Source organism: Pecten maximus, chromosome 15, assembly GCF_902652985.1.
Source record: "Pecten maximus chromosome 15, xPecMax1.1, whole genome shotgun sequence".
NCBI classification, from domain to species: Eukaryota; Metazoa; Mollusca; class Bivalvia; order Pectinida; family Pectinidae; genus Pecten; species Pecten maximus.
The window spans coordinates 29,509,259-29,526,722 of NC_047029.1; the positions used below are offsets into that span (position 1 = coordinate 29,509,259).

The 17,464-nt window shown below is 33.7% G+C and overlaps 1 protein-coding gene across 1 annotated transcript; it reads right to left on the minus strand.

Moving 5' to 3' along the window:
* Positions 1 to 5,269: 5,269 nt before the first annotated feature.
* LOC117343372 (heat shock 70 kDa protein 12B-like) lies at positions 5,270 to 11,922 on the minus strand. The gene is made up of 5 exons (XM_033905714.1): positions 11,731 to 11,922; positions 11,054 to 11,220; positions 9,989 to 10,216; positions 7,966 to 8,125; positions 5,270 to 6,917 (listed from the first exon to the last, which is right to left on the minus strand). The coding sequence occupies exons 1-5, from the start codon at positions 11,894 to 11,896 to the stop codon at positions 5,893 to 5,895; spliced, it is 1,746 nt and encodes a 581-aa protein (XP_033761605.1). The 5' UTR covers positions 11,897 to 11,922; the 3' UTR covers positions 5,270 to 5,892.
* Positions 11,923 to 17,464: the final 5,542 nt, after the last annotated feature.

A 17,464-nucleotide genomic window follows, 5' to 3' on the forward strand; every position in this document is an offset into this window, starting at 1 on the left:
TTTTCGCGACAGAATGTATTTTAGTTTTCGAAGGGCACCTAGTTGTTTAGATACAGATTTACATATGTGTTCTATATGAGAACTCCACTTACCATTTGAGTCGATGTATACTCCAAGATGCTTATGACAACTGACAAATTCAATATTGACACCATTAAAACTTACATCGATTATATGATCCAATTCAGTATTAGAGAAAAGCAAAGCATCTGTTTTTGAAGGATTAAATTTAACCAACCAATTGTCAGCCCAAGATTGAATTTTTAACAGATCATTATTAATGTTTTGTTCAATCAGATGTTGGGATTTATCAGAGTACAAAAGAGATGTATCATCCGCAAAAAGTTTGGACAGACTGTCTAAATTATCGGTAATATCATTAATAAAAATAATAAATAAGAGTGGACCAAGGAACGAGCCTTGAGGTACACCAGCATTAGTATATTTTACCGAAGATTTACTATTTCCAAAAAATAATATCTGACACATAGTTAATCAACCAGGCTAACAATTTGCCTGATATACCATAACTCATTAGTTTCACTTCCAGACCCCTATGCCACACTCTGTCGAATGCCTTAGAAATGTCACAAAAGACTAGACAGGTAGGTCGGTTTTTTTTTCTAAATTTTCACATATATTGTGGTAAATTTCTATAAGCTGATGAACAGTAGAATGACCTGGTTGGAAACCCGACTGGTACTGATATATAAGAGAATTATCTAACAAATAGTTGTGCAAGTATTTAGCTACAACCCTTTCAAAAACTTTACCGATTGTACAAAGTAGTGCAATCGGTCTATAGTTTGAGGGATCTTGCTTATCTCCCTTTTTAAAGATTGGCATAACTAGTGCATGTTTCCATTGAGTGGGGAAAGATCCAGTTTCCAAAGAGACTCGAAAGATTAAAGCCAAAGGGTAGGCAACAGAATTAGCCGTATTTTTAAGCATAATATGACTTATGGTATCATTACCTACAGCTTTACCACTTTTTAATGTCTTAAGAATGTCAATAATATCATTAATGTTGAAAGGTATGTTTGTGATTCTGGAGTCTGTTCTCGGTTCTACAATAGGTACGTCTGTGTTACTATCGTCTAAAGTTGATATGGAAACAAAATAGTCGTTTAATATATTTGCCTTTATGTCATCGTCCATTTCTATATTTCCAGTCGCGCTCCTCAATGGTGGAATGGAGTTTGATGTATCAGATGATTTAATTAATCTGCGAACAAGTTTCCAGAAATTGCGAGGATTAGCATTACTATGAGCGTCTAAGATTCCATTTATGTCCGCATAAAATGTTTCTTTTTTAAGTTTTTTAATATTATTAACTCTATTACGTTGTTTTTTAAAATTATTAAGTTGATGAGGAGTACGACTGGATTTAAAATTTTGCAGTAACCTGTCTCTTATCCTAATCTCGCGTCTCAGTTCCGAGTCAAACCATGGTTTGTCATTAGGTCTAATTGTTACTAGCTTAGAGGGGATACATTCTCTGGCTATTTCTAAATATTTATTAGTAAAAATGTTACACATATCATCCGGGATCGGGCTGGTAGAAAACAGTTCATTCCAATCGGTTTCATCAAGCTTACTATTAAAAAGTGAATAATTAGCGTCATTATAACATAAAATCGTCCGTTTGTAATTCCTAGTAATATTTGTCCCTATAGTCAATTCAACACAAGTTGCTTGGTGGTCGGAGATATCACGGTCTATATCAATAGTGTCAGCTAGAGTTTTGATACACGTGTCTGAGAGAAATATCGGGTCAAGAAGTGTATTGCACGTGTGGCCGATTCTTGTTGGTCTGTCTATTACATTACTGAAGTGGAAGTGGTTCATTATGTCCATAAGTGGATGATTATTATCTACAGAAAGAAGTTTCATCAATGGCTGTTTCTACGGAGAGACGAAAACAATTCCAGAATGCTTGTGTACAATTAGGGGGCCTATATATAGTACATAAGATATTTTTTGTTTGGAAACTGGATCTCTGTCCATACAACTTCGCCTATATGGAACTCTAAGTCAGGACGACGACGTGTGCATAGGAGACTGGAAGTGAAAACACAAATCCCCCCACCCGGGGAGCCACGGTCTTTACGATATAGGTTGTAGCCCTCTAGGAGGATATCGTCGTCTGCTATCGTTAAATCAAGGTGAGTCTCTGTGATACAGACAATACCAAAATCAGATGTTATATTTTCTAGATATGACAATTTGTTCCTCACACTACGAATATTTAAATGAAAAATAGAAATATCTTTAGAATGGCTCGTAGGGCCTGGATTTGGGTGAACGTCATTACAGCATAAAAGAAGTAATTGTATCACTAGGAAAAGCTCGAGTTATCGATAAGGCAAGATAAAATCAGTTGAACGACGTAACCTAGGTTGAATACAATATACTTTGTACACGCCATGAACCTGTTTAATAATTTCAGGAGGTTAAAATAAAAAATGAACTGTTTCCGATTTCAAGATTTCAAGATTTTATTTTTCACTCAGACACACATAATAGTGTATAACAAGAGGTCAGACATTTTTAACAGAATGGATGCATGACAGGCAAAATATAATATAATTTGAAGAGGAAATGTGGAAAAATAAGTACATTTTAACCTTTCATAAATATAATTATTAATATAATAAAGCTTACATACTGCATAATCACAATGCTGGATGATAAAGGTGTGTTATAATAACTTGACTAGTTTTCCGAGAAAGGGCACCGTGCGTGCATAGGTAAAAACATCCGATGGCCGCTCTATAAGACACTAAATCGTTACCCATTGTCATCGAATACAAACATTATAATCGAGCGACGACCAGGTCTGTAAAATACACACGTGAACACCAGCACGGACACAAACTCTGCAATCCGGGAACTAAAGAGGTCATAGGGGTCAGGGGAGAACAACAATGGAACATTTCAAGTATAGGTATGAGAAGTTAGAAGGAAGACTAGAAGTAGAGAGGTAGAACTTAGCATAGAGAAGGAGATAATAGGGACAATAAAGATCATTAGAGAGTAGATAAGAATGTTTTGAAATATTGAATTTGAACGGGTTTGTAGATAATAAGACTTATAGGGCTAAAAAGGATATTATTAAGTTGAATAACACCATGATTATATCAATATTACAAAGTTTTCTTACATGTCATCAGTTCTATATTTAAACTCTTACATACACTCCAATATTCGTAGTTCACATATGTACATGTAGGCAATTCTAATATTCAGTATATAATGCTATGTAATATATTATACTATTTACACAAGGAACTTAAACAAAATCTGTCATGGACACATAGGTGAATACATATTAGTATACCATATAACACTGTTTATAATTACGTAATTGTATAGTTGTCGTGTATATATAGATTTAACACGATAATGATTAGTCTGTATGTGAACATTTTGGAACAGACGTTGAGTTTAATGTAAAGATCGAGATTATGAGCTAAGATGATTATATAACAAGTACTTTTCGTACACTATTACTATAACTATTTTTGCATCAGAATTTAGCAATAGTGTGAATTCCCATGTGTCCATGTCGTATTGTAATCAATCAATACTTATATCTACATCATAGCTTTGGTGCATAATGGAAACATTTCCCATTATGTTTGACATCTAAGAATGAAGTAAATAATAACTTACTGATTAATGACTTGTTCATTAACAAAAATAAACAAATGTTGAATACTTGGCTATAGTAGTGAGTACGTAGATGTTTACTTTATTAGGGAAAATAAAGCACCTTATGTTGATAATGTAGTGGATGAAATATGTATCTAGTATGGCTAATAATTGGCATGTACAGGTCTACATGAGAAATCAGACACCTACTCTATATGTACCGATATATGAACATACACATACATGAAAGTTTATAAGGACTTTGGGAGTTTCGTTCCTTTTACATGAAGGTAATTTTATTTATACATAATGTGAATTAGTGAACTTTGTACAGTGTGTTATTACATTGTATAACTATACCCATAGAAAAATCATAGACTTTACCTGGATATATGCATTAATGATTCCAGATCTTACAAAAAAGAACAAAATTAAAGACTGCAGGACTACCAACAGTTATTGGTCGTCCATGTATATACATTACGAATGTGTATCAATACGTGTAGATTTTTCCATATATGGAAAGGAATGGCTATATATTTAATCTATGCATGTAAATACGTTGCTGAACTTGTTACTTATTGTAATTTTATATAGGTTATCATTTACCTTACTTGTAGATAATCGCTGTGCGCTCTTAACCATACACATTAATTTTTAATATATAATTCGACACTGTTTGAAAATAATTGACACTGCAAACTTTCTTAAAAAAGAACTATTTAAACTAATATAAAATCACAATGGTCACCAGAAGGTGACGTTTATAAAGAGGTATGGTCGTTTTGCGCCTATCCTGACCTAGGCTACGTACAGCGATAGCCTGGGCTAAAAATACAGGTAAAATATCACGTGATCCCAGTGATTCCCACACTACCAAAATAGATCGTCATGGTCCATTGGCGCGTTGTACTTAGGGAACGGATTACATGTATGTACTCAATCAATACCATATCAAATAACGTAAAACTGACATGTTTAATATGAATTTACCACTACCCATCTATGTATGCCTGTTGTCGACACTGCAGTTCATTTACATTTGACTTTTTATGATACGGGGTATATCGGTTAAGGTTTTACTCTCTCTTTTTTTTTATCAAAATTTTCTATCACAACATTTTCATCTTTATACTAAATATTTTATATAAGATATGCTTTTAATGTTAAAAATATCTTTAAAATACGATAAAGAAAAAAATATGGTATTAAGAAATATAATAAAACATGAAAAAGATACATTTTGGTGATTCGAACTCCAAACTTTTGGGTTGCTAATTATAAGCGATGGTTCTACCATATGAGCAATCTGATTAAAATACAGATCCTAATATACTATCGTCAACACGATAGTATTAGGATCTGTATTTTAATCAGATTGCCATATGAGCTATGCGGACTTATGGCATTGAGATGTTTATGTTATCAGATATAGTCAGTCTAGTTAATGCTGAATTAAAATATTTTATCAACTACGTTTTTTCAATTTTTCGGTGCCAGCGCATCGGAGGACCACTTTTTAAGAATAGGATTTTAGTTGTCTTTTGGTACATAGAATAAAATAAGACATTGTAAAAGTTGGTCTTCCGATGCGCTCTATGTCAAAAAATGATATAAATGCGGAAAGTTGCAAATAGCCCGATGATGCAACTTTATGGTCATTTAATGAAATACCCAGTGTAATGAACAAACCCATTTTTCGCAAATAAGAATATTTATATAATATAGATTTAAGGTTTGTATTCAAAAACTCAGTTTTAAACATTTATTTTTTTATTTTGAAAACGGTCACAGTTAGGTCGAAACAGGCCAATATGCGCCATACCTCTTTAACAAACCTTTTTACATTTAATCTTTTCCAGTAAAATGTACAACAGCCCTGATAAACACAGCTTGGCATTGGTCATGTTAAATAAGTAAAACAAATGCAAATCTCGCTACCAATAGTTAAAGTTAAAGGTACCGTTACCGTAAACAAAAACATATGTCGGAGTTGCCAAACTCAAACATGTTGAAACATTTTTTTCTATCTGAATGTGTAGCTAACAGACAGACAATGAAGATTGTTTCTACATGTATAACATCAAATTTAAATGAGAATTAGCCTTTTTGCCCTGTTGTACGAAACATTCTCTGGTAGATAATCCGATAATTTGTTTATTTGTCACCTGATAGGTTGATCTGTTAAGACAAACAAGATACTTAAAAATATTACATGGAAGGATCTTGCAGCGACCATTACCTCAGACAATTAAATTTAGCTTCCGCTTTGTGGTTTGTTCCCTCTTCCGTGGCTGTAAATTTCAGTTCAGTGTATCCGAAGTGTATTGCTACAACGATCCTCCGGTCTTTACCTTTGGTCGTGTCCGGCATTTCCACTTCTAGTTCCCCTAACTGGCGACAAGATGGATCAGAAGTATATTCTGGACATTCGTTGGTTGACTCGTACAATTCGACAGTAGATACGGTATCATAAGCGTGTGCTGGACGACATACGTGTTCCGCCTTTGTCTTTCCCATCCTAACAGTCTGACCAGCCTTCACCATTACTTGGAAAATGTCACTAGCCATTTCACATCCGTCACTGACAAAATAACTTTTCCTGGGATGTAGTTCGACATCGTATGGTACACTAACACATATCCCGTATGTCCTTGGGCTAGTTCGTTCACAGATTGCCTCTGGAGAATGTCCAAAGATCACTGCACCCTTCAGCACCGCTATGTTTGCATCAACGGGACGAATGACATTCTTTCCGGGGAAAGATAGCTCTATTTTATCCTTCATGAGGTCAGACTCGGAAAACCCACCAACCATTAAGATATTGGTGATATCGCGTAATGGTCTCTTCATGAATAGACTCTCGAGGTGTTCAACAATGGCCATCATTGGGAATTGAAAGAACTCTTTCATCAGGCCGTTAACAAGTTTAAGTTTGTCCTTCTTAACCTCAACCGTAGAAGAATATTTTTTATTCTTATTACTGCAAGTTTGCAGAAAGCTTTGTCCCACTTTGATAAAAGTGAACTCACTTTGCTTCAAATTCCTCTTCTTCATTTCAAATACTCTTTCAAGGTCAAGTTTACCGCTTTTGTTGCTCTTTACGAAGTCATCCCATGTCTTCTGCCCAACTAAATCATGTAAGAAGCTGAAGTACGCTTCATCCACAACGGTTCCACCCCATGGCCCACCTGTGGGTGGGTGTATTTCCTTCAGCTTACTGTCATTCATGACCTGATGACATGTAATGTCCACTGTACCTCCTGTAAATCAAGATGCGAATGTTAATACATGACAGTTGATTTTTTTTTCTTTTCCTTTTTCCTCTTATTGACTAGGAGATCTGAAATGTTTTACCCAGACGCAAAATGTCTTCTTTGAAAAGACTAATGCTCGCACTTCATGGTAACTAAGTACTGAATACATGTATATTGTATATATAACACTCATTAATATTTACAATTGTCATTGTTTCTTATTTAACAACGTGCGAGCAGTTCTACTTATCATTTGCATGAGTGTAGACGGTTGAGTATATATATGCATTGTAATATATATTGTGAATATAATTTTTGAGTGGTCTTTCTGAAAATAACAAGTCAGTATTTTCAAACAAAAACCTTACTTCATTTTAATATCAATGCCAAATTTTGAAATAGTAATCCATAATTACTAAGGCAGTTAAGAATTTGCTGTAATGAATAAACGATCGCGATGTTTAGTGAATGATATTGAAATGCAAAACTTGTTGTATTCGCTATCACAGAAAAAGTTTGCAGGGCTAGCTGTCTGTTGGCGGTATTGGTCAATGGCTTGATGGATGAATTTGAAGTGAATATAAGTTTGAACTCCGATCACATAAAGCAAATGTTTTATCAGTCATTTTGGATGCTGCTATTGCTGAAAAGAACAAAAAGTGATAATATTAGTACTAACTTTAAATTATGGTATGCTTATGAGATTATAAATCCATCGGAGCAATCGGTAAATTGAAAGTGATTATAACTTATCTTGTATTCAATTGGATTAATGTTGTCGTAAACCAAACAAATATATATATATATATATATACAGGTGACATATCGAATCTGCTCACCTGCTGCTGTTCATACAGTCGCGTACAATTGTTTTATAAGGTTTCTTTGATAATCAATTCCAATAATGCCTTACACACTCCTACCGATATCTGTGCTAGTGACACTAATATATGTAGCTAACGAACTTGTCAAATGGTACAATACAGCTGTATAAATCACGAAACTTCAATGTGACTTTATGATGTGAATAAATCAAAACAAACTAGCATTTTACCTCCGATATCAAGAAGGAGAAATTTTTCCCCTGGTATGAACGCTGATAAACCTCTTGAATTCTTTTCTTCTACTCTTGCCTTTACCATTATTTCTTTGCAGTATATAGCAGCAGCCTCCGGTTCTAACGCCAAATCTAACTGGTGGTCTTTTATACCCGCCTTGATATAAATACAGGAATAATTTAAATTTTTTAAAATTATCAAGATTGAATTTTCATTTGGTTGTAAAATGAAAATGAGAAAACTGCTGGAGAGTTACAGCATGAAAACATTACTTTCGAATAAATACCTATATGGATATCTTTAAAAGATTGGTTCTCGACTTTTTCGCGCTCAATTTCTGCTCACCGTTAATATATATAAATATATTAATAAAAATAAAAAGTCAAACGCAGATCTGCTGTCTCCCTAGTACTTTCGCAGCTATATCGTGCCGCTCTTCAGGGGATTATGAATTTTATTCGGTACATCATTTTATGACGTCATAGTTTGATGATGTCATAATAGTAGGGTACACACTTTATAAAACATTTATTTGTCCAGTTTAAAAGGGTTGAGACCAACAACATGATACGGTTTAAACAAACCAATCTATTAAAAACTTGTTGGAGTTTTTAATGGATTGGTTTGTTAAAACCGTATCATATAGTTGGTCTCAACCCTTTTAAACTGGACAAATAATTTTGTTTATAAATGTCTGCATTTCTTGAGTACCAATCTTGTAACTCGCTGCATGGGTAATAAAATGATTAAAAAAATACTCTAATTTATCTATATCCCGCATTAAACCGCCTACGTGGTGTTTGTCAAATCGGTAAGATACCATATCATGTAGAAAACAATTCCGTGACAAACATGATACCAAAATGGATGATTTATTGCCCCGATCGAACCACGTGACTGAAGTATAGACACGTAAACAATCTTATAGCCAGAGTTTCCTGCTTTAATTGCATTTACATTTTGTCCAAATAAAGGATTACACGGCAAATTGATATCTGTTAAATGTATATAGAGGTACATCTATGTTCTATCGCGGTTTTGTTTTTCAAGTAAACTCTAAAAGTGCATTTTTAAAACCATCTCAAGTAAACTCTATAAAGCGTATTTTTAAAACTAAGTTAACAACTTACATATTTCTCCAGGTGCCATTTTAAATCGAATGAACATGCACCGTCAATGCATAATTGTGGAATCGTTCACAATGCTTTAGACCAATACAAGTTTTTATAAATCAGAAACAATGGCAAAATCTAATCCATTTAAATTGGATTTTCCTCTTCTTTTGTACTAATAAAGGTTGTAGCATCGGGCACGGTTAAGACATACATATCATGGGTCCGTGAACTCTCGATTACTTTGGGTTCAGGAATACCAGTAACCTACAAACATGTACATGAACATATATAACGCGTAAAATACAAATCATATGTATATTTCATATGTGCGATTTAGTTAGACCAGAAAAATGTCTGGTGTATTAAGGGTGTCATTTTGTCACGTGGTTTTCTGTTTCTGTTTACTTCAAATATAGTGTGTTCTTGATCTGACACACCAAGTATGTAAGGCTGGTACCTATTTAATCCGAGATACCTTTTCTTTTCATTTCATTACTTATACTGCGAACTACCTTACATATTTGTTATCATAGTAAAGCTCAAATCTTAGGTAATCCAAGCAAAATAGAAATTATAAGATATTAACTTATCTTTAAATTTAGACGCTATGAAATATAAACTTATTTACTTTTTAAACTTCATATACAATAGTGCATATAATCATTGTCAGGTATTTCAGCGCTATACATACATGTACAAGTCGTATATGTAATAGTATTAAATAGTCCGTATCACAAAATAATCTAAATTATCGTCATTATACTACATTGTGAATTCTTCACGCTTGTATGATACATCTTAAGTCCACGTACAACATTTATTTTATGATTTGGTAATTTCCATGAAGCTGCAATGTGAAAACCATTGCTGTCCTGTATCACTACATGTACTTAAAATGTCATACCTTACTTGCGGCTTCTCGCATGAATTGTTTCGCAGCATCTGTCCAGATCGCCGGAACGGTCAATATCCAATGAACGTCATCAGGTTTCATGCCCTGGACTGCATTACCAAGAACCTCGAGACAATGGTCCTTGAGATAACGAATGGCATCACTAAAGATGTCCATAGCGGACATTGTCCTTCCTTGTTCGTCTTTGAGTTTCAGATCCCGATCTAATCGACCTGCGAGCTGAAATATGCCAATTGTATTAAGTTAAAACAAACAGATTGTAACAACGTGGTGACATACTTGAATGATATTTATTAAAACATATTTTACAGTGTAAATAAATATTTAAATTTAAAAAAAGTATGTCTACAGTAGCTGAGAAAAGATAAACACTTATTTCCCATGTTCGAAATCGAAATCGAAACACATTACGCCTGAATATTGAATATTAGTAAAGAAAAGGTTCTCAATCGAACATCGAAATGCTGTAAGGGGGCATTTTAGTCAGTGACAACAGGCAAATACAGGCCGAAGTCATTAAATATAAAGGGAGATTACTTCTCTTTGTTTAATAAAAATACATATTTCTCTAAAAAGTCTTGTTTTTTGTTTGTTTGTTTTTTGTTTGTTTATTTTTTGTTGATTTTTTTCAACAAACAAATTATTGCGCAAAAATCATTAAGGACATTGTTCACGACAGCCGGTTCATTATTTCCTGACCGTGTTGATTAAGTAACAAAATCTATGATCAATTTGACGCCACCAATCCATTATATATTTTATACTTGGTTAAGCGCTCACCCCTATAAGGAAGGCTTCAGTTTCAGTCCCCTGGCCGATACATACATTTATTACTCTTGGTTCCAAGCATTGAATTTTTATAAGAAATTCAATCAATTGTATTAAGTTAATTAATAAAGTATTTCACCTTTCTGGTAAGTTGATAGAATACTGCAATATTTAGATTCAATAAAGTTTTTATTGAACTCTTACATCATTAATGTTAATATAAAGACCGAACTTGCGTGAGATTACACACGTGAATTACTCAGGTTATCAAATCTTTGAATCGTTTACCTTTGAGGCTCCGATGTTCATTTCACGGTAAAGATTCATCTTGAATCTTCTAAAGAATCGCCAGCCATCTTCCTTTTCGTCCTCCACTAGAGTATTGTAATTTTCTTCAGCCAAAAACCCAAATGAATCGAAATTTCCATCCTTGTCAAACAAGATTGATGTTGGAGCTTTAAATAAACATATGTTCTAAAGAATTTGTACAGAGTATTGTTCATGATTTTAAAAAAAATTTGTTAGGTAACATAATTATATATTGTTTTAAGACACAACAACCCATTCTTTGCCTTTAATCAGAATAGTCAAATAAGACTTGTGATTTCTCCATGTACCCCGATTCCCTCCAACATATTCTTTTACATCTAGAAAAACACAAGGGTTAACATACACTTATCATAGTTAACTTACCCTTGTAATATATGTAGGATTACAAAAGTAAAGATCAACTTTCAATACGAATTAAGTCATGACTACAGATGTACCGAACTGTAAAATATATACATTGCGAGGTGATATCAACACACTATTAAAATAGGTAGATTTTTTATTTCGTAATTTTTACTTCCAGTCGATACACTATCATTTGAACACTCGACCGACCCTAACTCAGACCTATCGATCGATAGATAGATCGATACGTAATGGTATATTCAGTGTCTTTTCCTTGCATTGTAGTGTACCTTTGAATGTAAGCAAGCCGGACTCGCTGTCGAGCCACTGCTGGTTAGTATAAATTTTCAGTGGATCCTTGATGAATTCATGTCTGAAGGAGTAGGCGTAACCAGAATACGTAGTACCGAAATCTATGGCCGCCACGGCCAAATGAGTATCTCCAAGGCGAGCCATTATCAGCCACTAGGAAAACTACAGTGGAATGTGCTATAATAAGAAACACAATATGTTCAAAATAGTATGTTTATAACCTAATTATACAAAACATTATCTTAAAAGGGGGACATAAATATAAACGTCCTAATAGACCGAAAGTTACGTACCAAATATAGTCCGGAATGTGATAGAAATTAATTGTCATGCATTTATTCATTCATTCACTTAATATTTAAAAGATAAGAAATGAGATATCAAACTTTTGTACAGTTCGGTGTTGAATGCAAACACATAAAAGTCTTTTCCTGAATACAATCAATTATTATCTCCTTTGTCGGCGATGAAGTATCTTAGAATTTTTTTTCGCTCATATCAAGTTAGGAAAGAAATTGCCTATGTATCTCGCCGCATGTTTTGCGTCTATAAGAGATGGTGGTCGCATTGCAGAATCGGAGTAAAAAATTGTAGGTGAAAAGGACAATGAGGAACCAAAGGACTGATGTATCAAACTGCGTGCTGCTTGTTCCAACCGGATGATTATCAAATCTCCTACTTCGTTGACATGGACAGACCTAAATTGATTTCCTGTTCCTATTGTAATGTTTTTAACATTGCCTTTTATCTTGTGGACTTTTATTCTGTGCTTTATTCCTTTGTGGCTGTGTCTGTATAATCATCATGTCTTATAGGTAGACATTATCAAAATAGTTGTAATCCCTTTGTAGAGCATATTAATTGTACCTGCTGCCCCCATTGTATGACTGTAAGGTGCATCTAAATTAGGATATTTTCTCTTCATTCTAAACAACGGTCTCCTCCCTAATGTCTCCCTTGACAATGCATCAATTCTGGTCTTCAGTTGAGCGTTCGCCCCTGTGAGGAAGGCTTTGGGCTCTACCCCTGGCCAAGACATACCAGTTTCTATAGAAATGGTAGTTTCTGCTCCCGATTAGCGCTCATCATTTCGGGGATGATACAACTGGTTCGCCCGTTGTCAGTATACTGGGACCGGGTGGGGTATAAAGATCGGTGTCGTCGACAGGATTTAATTTATTCAGATTGTCTTGATTTCTTTCTGTATCATGTGAATACTTTATTATTCGAAATTGTAGGATCCTAAGTATATTTACCTGATATCTAAATATGACTACAGACAAGGTTAGACTGAATGCTTCCATAGTATGTAAATCTTTGTTATGATCCTTAGGTATTACCAATCGTAGGTAAGGTATTGCTTAATATACCTTCTGAAGTAATAAACAACCTCTATGGCAAATGTCAATAGTTCACGTTTAAAGGTCTAGTATTTCCCCGTGATATTGAGAGCAGTGTTCGGTCTAAATGCACATGCCCCCATAAATGCGTTTACCTAGGTATGTTCATGACAACCGGGTCATAGATTACAATGTACACAATACACTTTACGGTATTATACAAAACACTTCTTTCGGTTTATTTATATGTTAAATTACCTTATTATGTTATATTTTAGATTACCAATAAAACAGTAAGAATTCATGCGCCTAATTTCTAATCGTAGGTATTTTACCAAGTCGTTGATACACCTAACTTTTAACAATAATAAAACCAATACTATTCAAACTATTCTATGTAATGCGTTTAACAGGTAAATAACGAGATAACCTTTATCATTATCTGTTAAGAATTGATTGCACTCAAAATCGCGTCTAAATATTAATTAATTAATATTTATATTTCCACTCAATTCAGACTCAATGAACCTACCACAGTTAACTCGAGTCATTTTTCAATGAACTATATCAAGTCCGGCGTAGGAATACATTTGTCGACCTTGGACTATATTTTTTTAATTCCTTTTCAAAAGTGATCATATTTATATGAAATAAATTCCTTTAAAACTAATATTTGTTTTAATTCGCTATTAAGTTTGTTCACGAAAGAAATCCTAAAAGTATTAACCATATGCTTCGCAGTTCATAAAATTTGTCTCAAGACCTATTGAGGTTTATACCCCAATACACCTCAACATAACATTATTCAATCCTTAAATGTATACTCTGTATATAAAAATGAATTTTCTTATTTTGTTACGAACTACATAACGAACCTGTATGTTCAGAGATGATATCATAAGAATCGGTAAATTTAAAAGATTTGTGTCCGCAGTTTAATAAATGTTTAAAGATTCCCATAGTATTACTTACCTGCAGCTGAATGTCGTTACACATCGTTCACAGAAGATGTCAAATGAGATACAACTTTATCAACCTGGGCGCCATGCAGCTTTGATTGTATTGTTAGAAAATTGTCTTCAATAAACATCCTGGTTAGAGTTTTCTGTAGACATGTTAGCACTTGATTACTGTCCGTGGTTTTATAACGGTTACCTCCCTTCTATGACATATTGATTCTTGATTATCACTCTAAAACTGATTTGTTTCATTATTGATAATTTCTGCCATAAATATTGTAAAGACACATGCATACTAACATCACAATGACGTTACAACACATATATGACGTCAACATTGAGAAGTGACGTAGCACGAATTCGAATATTTTCTTTTCTGACGTTATGACATTCTCATAGACATGTATTATGTAATTAACTCGATACCATCAAATATAATTTATTGAACTCGTTCTATAATTTGATATGTCACTCGCCTATATGATCGAGGTATATCATAAACATTTTGTAATTGAACTGGTTATACAAAATTCCATATGACAGAGCCAATCATCACTAGTCTATCATCCTCTATTTTTACCTGGTTACCTTAAGGTCTTTCTAATTCAGCTTGCTATATATACCTAGGCCTGTTGCCGTGGTTTGAACACTGGACCTTGAAAGGCGGAAATTCACTTAAAAATATAACAGAAACGTGATTAACTTCAATACGGTACATTCAGCACTATAGTTACCTATTATCTGCTATCAGCGAGTTTCTGTTTCAGAGTTAATCATTTTCTGTTTGAAGGCAAGGAATATTTTTTGGCAAATCTTAAAATAGATAAAGAAATCAGTATTAAATAAATTATTCTCTGCATGAAATCAAATTCAGATTTGGTATAACACAAAGAAATGCATTTAGATACATTGCCTTTATTCTGTATGCAATTACATGCAACTTAAATCTTTATCAGTAGGGAACTACACGAATTGTATTGACAAAAATACAATTGTCAAAGGGATTAGACATCAGGCATTGCCTATATAAGTCTTCTCCCTAAGAACAGTGGTACAAAATACAGACATTCATTAACAGTACATACACAAAACATAACAAAACAAAAATAGTCATCTAAATTAAAATGTATTCAAGATAACTCCAATATGATTATCATACTTAAATGAGATTTAAATGGTGTAAGAAAATAAATACATAATTCAAATTTTTCATTAACATAACTTTAATAAATGATTCTATTTTTTAGTTGGTGATTATATTTTGCAAATATTTAGTGAAATGGTGCCCCCCTCCACATACAGATACAGGCCAAGGACTGTCCATTTCACATTAAGTAGGCCATCCACTGATGAGGAAGGAGACACAGCTACACAAAACAGTTTGCTACACGAATCTGTTTTTATTTGTATTAAAGGACAATTTTATTTTTTATTATGTTAGAATAGAATATTAAATGCAGAGTATTGCAATTTAATCTTATAGGAATATATTCAACAACATTCAAATAATCATTATCAAGCAAAAATGTACATTTGTCGAATTGAAACATGCAAAGAAACATTCCATTTTCACCATTCATTCCGTGAAGGGTTATCTCCCCTTGATTGTATATAAAAGGTTATCGGTCCTTGATTGGTTTGGTTTGTTTTGTTTAACGTCCTATTAACAGCCAGGGTCATTTCAGGAGGTGACATGTTTTGAAGGTGGATGAAAACCAGAGTACTCGGAGAAAAACCACCGGCCTACGGTCAGTACCTGGCATTGTCCCACGTGGGTTTCGAACTCGCAACTCACAGGTGGAGGGCCAGTGATCAAATGTCGGGACACCTTAACCACTTGGCCACCGCGGCCCTTGAATGCATACATGTATTATGTTAATCTAATTATATACATGTACATATACGATGTAGATTTGTAATGAAGTTAAATATGTTGGATATATGTTATATATATTAAATACATGTAGATACATGAGATAGATATGATGGATATATATATATAATACGGAATGTATATTATTAAGTTATAGGTATTAATTAGATTAACAACGTATTATTCATGTTTATATATATATATATATATATATATATATGGGTCAAAGAAGTAATATAAACAGTATAATCCAGATAACACTGGATCCTCACATAAATGTATGGAGGATACGAATTACTTGTAATTATTATATAGGGCAAAGAAGTAATTCAAACAGTGTGGACAATGAGGCTTGTTAAATTTTCGAGGCAATCCGCCCCTTTATCAAAACACAAAAAATACAAATACAATCACATAATATATATAAGAAGTACTGGCAATACAATAAATGAAATAAGAATAATGTTTTAGTAACTGGAGAAACAACAATGAACCCTTCGGCAAACGTGGGCCGAAGGCGGATACTAGCGTGACTGTATCATGTTCAACACTAGAACGCTATGCGACCAACGGCAGAGATATTTTGAATTTCCCCGCACGTGAAAGTATATCGAAGAGTTCAAAGACGATTCGTCCCTAAATACTGCTAGTGGACGACATTGCATTGATATCAGATTTCAGAATAAAAATGTTGCATTATCGTCTCTACAGTGATTGATTAAATATCGTGTACAAAGTCTGAAAAAACTTTTGAAAAATATCTTTTAGATAATTAGAATTATAGAGAGTGGTGTGAAAAAAACTACTACGAATATTTATCGAGACTGAGATTATAAGAAATACGAATGCCGAAGTGTCCCTACAGGAGGCTACGGGAAACAGACGGTTCGGGCCAAATCGGACCAAGATGCTGAACTGCATGATGGCGGGAGGCGACTAAATGTGAGTCTCAAAGAGCAACAATGAATTGATGCCCAAAAAAGTACAGCAATTATGAAAATTTTAACAAATTGAATAATTAACTTCATGTACATGAATTGTCAAATATAATGGTCACATGGAGAATACACCCAGAAGAGGTCCTTCAACGTTCGTTCATACCCCGAGGGTAGCAGGTTTGGAGATTGGTAATCCAGTATCTTTCTCTGGAACGACGTTTCGTTTCATTCCAGGTAGGACAGTGACGGGATATGTAGCTAGCTACTGGTATTCATAGCCGCAATGAAAATTTAAAAAAATCTATTCAATCCATATTTGTACACCACTGTCAGCATGCGAGATGTTCATATCAAATTTTAATATACATAACAAACGTTTCAAATTCTTAGCTTGTCTTTTGCAATTGATAACTTTGTTATTTTCAAAAATATATTTCATTTTGACACTATTTTTCATGTAGGTTTCATAATGTTTTATAATAGGTAGCATATTACAATTATTAGGATTATACATAGTTACAAATGGTATGATATTGGTATCCTTATTTTGAATCCTATCGGTGTGAACAGAAATTGGACCCTTTTCCTTAGCTTTCTGAATA

Bases quoted from the DNA above. Each gene is read 5' to 3' on its own strand.
- LOC117343372 (XM_033905714.1), bottom strand. From the start codon at position 11,896: ATGGCTCGCCTTGGAGATACTCATTTGGCCGTGGCGGCCATAGATTTC. The intron at 11,221-11,730 runs GTACACTACAAT...GTTTATTTAAAG, and splicing joins CGGCTTGCTTACATTCAAAG to CTCCAACATCAATCTTGTTT. The intron at 10,217-11,053 runs GTAAACGATTCA...GGCATATTTCAG, and splicing joins TGAACATCGGAGCCTCAAAG to CTCGCAGGTCGATTAGATCG.